The sequence below is a fragment of the Sardina pilchardus genome, chromosome 12 (genome assembly GCF_963854185.1).
Source record: "Sardina pilchardus chromosome 12, fSarPil1.1, whole genome shotgun sequence".
NCBI lineage: Eukaryota > Metazoa > Chordata > Actinopteri > Clupeiformes > Clupeidae > Sardina > Sardina pilchardus.
In genome coordinates this window covers 3,493,250-3,499,257 of record NC_085005.1, presented here as the reverse complement: position 1 = coordinate 3,499,257, position 6,008 = coordinate 3,493,250, and the positions used below count along the sequence as shown (strand labels likewise).

The 6,008-nt window shown below is 43.2% G+C and overlaps 1 protein-coding gene across 1 annotated transcript; it reads left to right on the top strand.

Annotated features, from left to right (window-relative positions):
- Positions 1–1,348: 1,348 nt before the first annotated feature.
- Positions 1,349–5,544, top strand: mfsd4b (major facilitator superfamily domain containing 4B). Its single transcript, XM_062550543.1, has 4 exons — positions 1,349–2,011; positions 2,416–2,584; positions 2,670–2,786; positions 2,880–5,544. The coding sequence occupies exons 1-4, from the start codon at positions 1,721–1,723 to the stop codon at positions 4,166–4,168; spliced, it is 1,866 nt and encodes a 621-aa protein (XP_062406527.1). The 5' UTR covers positions 1,349–1,720; the 3' UTR covers positions 4,169–5,544.
- Positions 5,545–6,008: the final 464 nt, after the last annotated feature.

The following is a 6,008-nucleotide window of genomic DNA, read 5'->3' as shown; positions in this document are numbered from 1 at the left end:
GAATTCATCATCTCAAGTCCCAAAAGTATCACCTAGAATAAAATGACTTGAGTACCTTGAATTCATACCAAGACCTGTATCTGTGACAGCTAGATGATCTCAGATGTTGGTCATCCCTATCTGTTCAAAAACAAAATGTCATCAAAATTATTCTGAATTGTGTTGAAGTGGGAGAATATGTTCATTCATTTCTGACAGAGTAGACCATCTTACTTCAGATGCGGTAATGCAAACGGAAATGGATGATAAATTTGGAGGTAATAGGGTTTTAAAATGTAATATTGTTAGGTTTTGACTAGAGGAAAACACTAGAAATAGTAGGAATCACTGAAATTGTGGTCACACTGAAAAATAAATAACAGTATTTTTTTTGTGCCGTAAAACTTACTTTGTGCTTACGTATGTTGTTGGGTTCGTTTACAATGTTCATTGTACACTTGTATCACTAATCACCCTTTACCATGAATTTCTCTTTTCCTTCTCATGAAAAATGCATTTCTTGTTTTAATTTGACTGGAAACCGTTGTTCAACACAAATAAATTATATATATGTATATGTCTATATATATATATATGAATATATATATGATGTATTTTTCCATTTGCTGCCTGTCATTTCTTTGAATATTCATGTTCACTTTGAACATGATTGCTCATACGTCATCACATAATAAAGAAAGGATTAGAGGCAACAAAAATATGTGACTATTGTATGTTAGTATTATGCCAATAGGTTGCAATCATAATGCAACCCTGTTCATGTCTAATAATAGAGATGTTATATTGAAAATGTGGGGTACTCACAAAAATGATGAGACTGATAGTATGGTCATTAGTGTGTAACACCTACCAATCACACAATAGCCCAACAACCCCATGTGGATCCCTCAGCCAGGTTTTGACTACATATAACAGCAGAGAGACAGATACTTTATTCACAGCAAAGTTGATTGTAGGCCTGTTAAGTCTGCATGCCTTTGATCAGTTTGATCAGTAACTGGTGACATCCTGCAAACTGTGACAGAACTTGTTTCCCTTACATAATGAATTACAGAAAATAATTTGGTCTATAATATGGTGGCGTTTCTCAAAATTTTTATATTTCATTAAGCAGCCTATATTTAACTAGCTTATGGTTGTGTATGTGCTTTCAAAATTAACATAAGACCAAAGTGTAATATATTTCTCTGCAAGTGTAGAAGACTACACGGCCAATGTGTTAGTGTTACTTTTAAAATTAACATTTTTTTTTAGATACGCGTGTTTTTCCCTCTAAATAGCCTAGATAGAGCTCGAGCATGAGCTGTCATATGTTTCGGCTATTCTGGAACAGCTGGTGACATCAGGATCCATTGTGTCAAGATTAAAGTCAACTAAAGATTGATAGTGGTTACTTGTTGTCTTTTGCCTTTTTGTTGTTTGCCCGTTGTGTAATATTATGCAACCCTTTAGATATGTCATAGTGAATGTAGATGTAAATATTATTCAAAAGAATGTCTCTTTATATTAGGACCTGAGCAATGAGACTTTTATTACGATGAACTCGACTCTTTCAGACACCGGAACTGAAAGAACAGTAGTGACACTCCAACGACGCGAGCAGGTTCTCTAGTCAACAGCACTGATGATTCCCACGGTTTATTGTATAGGAAAAATATCAACGATAGTATTTTTGTGCTAGGCTGTGCATGAACGACATTTAATAACACTGTATGTTGCAATGTCTATCTCAGTTACTAGTCAACCGGTGGTAAAAAAGAAGCAGGTTCGGTTTGCTAGAATGGAGGATGACGATGATAACGATGATCAAGAAGAGGATACATTGTTTGACAAGAGGAAAGACGTCAGGAAAGGGTTTAAAAGTATGATAAAAAGTAACGTGAATAAGACGCTGGCGAGTGCGGGATTCGATACCGTTAAAATAATAAGTGGTGGTCGAGGAGCCAATGACCCCGGGGCTTGTGGACGCTGGATGATCACTTTAACACTTTGTGCATCTTTCCTTGGACTTGTAAGTAAACATGCTCAGTTTACATTGTAATTCAATTCCAATGATGAGCTAGCTTAGTTGTATGCAGTCTACGCCACACAGCGCGGAAATGGTGAAACGTTTCAGTAGAATAATACAAACAGACGTAGATCAGCAGATGACAAAATGTTGGGACCTAGTTCGTATTCTGTTGGTCATACAGGAAATGCCGTTACTTTCATAAGTGCAACGTGTGCATCACCATGTCCTCAATGGACAGGATTCTTTTGCATATAAAGTTGTGAAACAGGCTCCTCAACAGAAGACTCTGTTTGACTTAGGCTTACACTAGCCTCATGCACTTGAAAAGTCGAGTCGAGGCCTGACAAGTTCAATGACTTGAAATGCTGACAGGCCTGATACTGTCGGAAACATTTGTGTTTCAGGGCATGTGCGTCTCTGTGCTTGGTCCTACACTGGGGGACTTGGCCATCAACGTCAATCAGAACATCAGTAATATTTCCTATATCTTTGTGGGGCGCTCAGTTGGATACATTGGGGGCTCTCTTCTGGGAGGGATCCTATTTGACTGCATGAACCCCCACTTACTTTTAGGTAAGAAAAGAGGGATCTAAGACATTCTGATGGGAAGCAGTATCAGCAGTATGTGTAACTCAATGGAATCACTCTGGTTCTTCAGGATTTTCCATGTTGGTCACAGCATTTGGGATGATTGCCATTCCCTTCTGCAAAAAGGCCCTCTTCCTTACAGCCTTAATGTCCTGTGTTGGCATTTCCATGGGCTTTTTGGACACAGGTAAGACACTGGTGGTTGTATCAGTCTAATAAGTGAGACACAAATGAATGGAAGGCCTATAAGCTGCCTCATTATGTGTGTGTTGTCTTGCAGGTGGTAATGTCCTCATCCTGAACATCTGGGGCAGCCAGGCAGGGCCTCACATGCAGGCTTTGCACTTCAGCTTTGCCGCGGGGGCCTTCATCTCGCCCATCATCGCCAAGCTGGTGTTTGGCAAGTACCACGCCAAGGTGGCCAACGACACCGTGGAGTCTTCCTCGCCCCTCACCGATCAAGTGGCTCAGATGCTGCACATCTCACAGGGGAGCAGCGAAGCTCTGAGGTCCATGTACGCGTACTTTGTGATCGGGGCCTTGATCCTGCTCGTCTCCCTGGCCTTCTTCATCCTCTACTCCTGCGGCACGCCCTCCAGAGACCGATCGCACTCGGCGTCGGGGTCGCCCCCGGTGGCCAAGCAGCACACCGCCCTCATCTGCCTCCTCGCCGTCTTCTTCTTCTGGTACGTGGGCGCCGAGGTGGCGTACGGCTCCTTCATCTTCACCTACGCCAAGGACTACGCGGGCATGGAGCAGCCCGAGGCGGCGGGCCTCAACTCGCTGTTCTGGGGCACGTTCGCCGCCACCCGCGGCCTGGCCATCTTCTTCGCCGCCTGCATGTACCCGGGCACCATGATCCTGCTCAACCTGGTGGGCTGCACGCTGTCGTCGCTGCTGCTCACGCTGTTCGACAGGCACCGGCTGGCGCTGTGGTGCTGCACGGGCCTGTACGGAGCCTCCATGGCCACCACCTTCCCCAGCGGCCTCTCCTGGCTGGAGCAGTACACGGCGGTGACGGGCCGCTCGGCGGCCGTGTTCGTGGTGGGCGCGGCGCTGGGCGAGATGGTGCTGCCCGCCGCGCTGGGCTTCCTGCTGGGCAAGCCGTCGCTGCGGCAGCACCCGCTGCTCATGCTGCTGGCCCTGGCCGCCGCCACCGTCACCTCCATCCTCTTCCCCGTCATGTACAAGCTGGCGGCCGCGCCCGCCGCGCCCGGGAAGAGGCCGCGCGTCAGGGGCAGGGAGGCCGACGACAGCGAGTTTCGCCAGGCCCTGCTGGACTCCGGCGCCAACGACGAGGACGACGACGACGAAGAGGCGGACGAGGGCGACGAAGAAGCCGACCACTGGAACGACGCAGACTTTGAGGTCATCGAGATGGACGACGCCAGCCTCTTGAACTCCCCGAACAAGGTGTCGTCGCCTCCAGACGTGACTATGAGCTCAGCAGCTGCCCCCAGCATTGACCCCTTCAGCCTGCCAACACTGTCCGAATCCCCGAGCAAATATGAGAATAGCTCCCCCCGTAGGAAGCTACTGGTCACTCTTGACAGAGAGAAGAATGACTGAATCCCACTGCCAGAGACTGCTGGATTGCCAATTCAGGTGAAAAAGGACTGAGCATCAGTCCGTTTTTGTGAGCATTATGTGATTTATTTTTGCAGCGATATGAATGTTGTGAATGTTTTGTGTGTTGATGTCTGTCCCTGCATGTTGACACTCCTGAATCGTTTCACCAATTTCCCCGTTGACACTTTTAAAACAATGGTCCTACTTCCAATCATCTCATTAGAAGGGTATTCGGTAGTTGTATATGTTGTTTGTATGGTGTGCTGACTGAATTGAAGTTTATTTTTTACATGTGATCTGTATTTATAAACCCAGAGACAGATGAGCCTGGTCCTGGTAACAGTCCATTTGAATTGGAGCTGGAAAAAACACAGAATATCAGAGGTTTACATTGGCTCATCTGGACAATAAATAATGAAACGTAAGAATCATGGTGAAAAAAATCAATATTGACCTGTCCTGGATTTTAGACAGAATGTATTTCAGGGTTCAGAGGGCCTTTGATTTTGATGGAATGATTTTCAGCTTTATTTACTTTATTATTAATTTACTTATTTATCGGTTTACAGAAGGCACAGAGGCCGATATGAAATGGCTTCTCTAAGGCGACATGAGCATAGTGCATTATAATTACAATAATATAACTCCCAAGCACACTAACCTAATGGACTGCTGTTGTAGAGTAGTATCCTGCTCCTTATTAATGGTTGATCTACGATAATAGTCCCCATGCTGTTGTGTACTGGTCTACGGTATGTTATTAAGCTATAGCTAGTATGGTATGCTAAACTTTGCCAGGAAAATTCTGCAGAAGTAGGTCAAGCACACACCTGTAAAGGTAGGTCAGTAAATAACTGTGCTATCTAACCAGTATACTACCTTTTTATTTAATCCAAATCTGGCAGAGCAGCTGTTGTGTTGATTTAGCAGCTCCTAATCATTTAGTAGGTTATATTGCTTTGATAATACATGATGAAAACAACAGAGCTGTGACCAGCGCCCTGTCCATGAGCCACTGCCTTAGAACGCTAATCAGAACAAATCATCAAGGGAGTCCATTCTACAGTTCCTGGTGATTGTTATTATGAATCAAAGGTATATTTGGGCATTTTGTGATTATGTGACTTTATTTGTGATTATTTAATAGAAGTTAGTGTTTTATCTGCAAAAAATACAGATTTAATGATCCATGATCTGTTTTTTTTATGTCTTGCTTTTTTGCACTTTACCCAGAAATGTTTTCAAATTAAATTACATTCTTAAGCCACAAATCATTGGCTTAAGTTTTATTGTTCAATGTTGTAATTACTGTACTTGAATTTCATGCCAGATTGTGTTTGCCCCTCTGATTTTTTAATTAAATGACTATTGAGCCATATTTCATTACATTGACATTTTATTATACCAATCCTTCACCTCCACCCACAGAAAGGTCCAATAAAAACAAAACAAAACAAAACCACACTTTTTACATATACACAAGCCTTGCGTACAATCATTCTGGAAATGAAAGAATCAGTCTTTACATAGGTAGATAACATATGGTTTAGCATAGAGAAAGCATTAGAAATATGTGTAAAAAAAACAATATGCACAAGGAAACAATATATACTCTCACCATAAATTATCAAAAGAATGTATTGCAACAGTCCCAAAAGTTAGTATCTCTGACATCATCTATTTTTTTTCCTGACAAGAGCCAATATGTCAGAGTTTCAAGACTATCCTCTGCAGAAAAAAATGTACATAAATAAAATCCAGCCTTTTCAAGGCTTGGTTACAATGCGCACGCATGGCACTCTGAAAACAGAATGACTTTTGAGAACAACGGGTATCCACC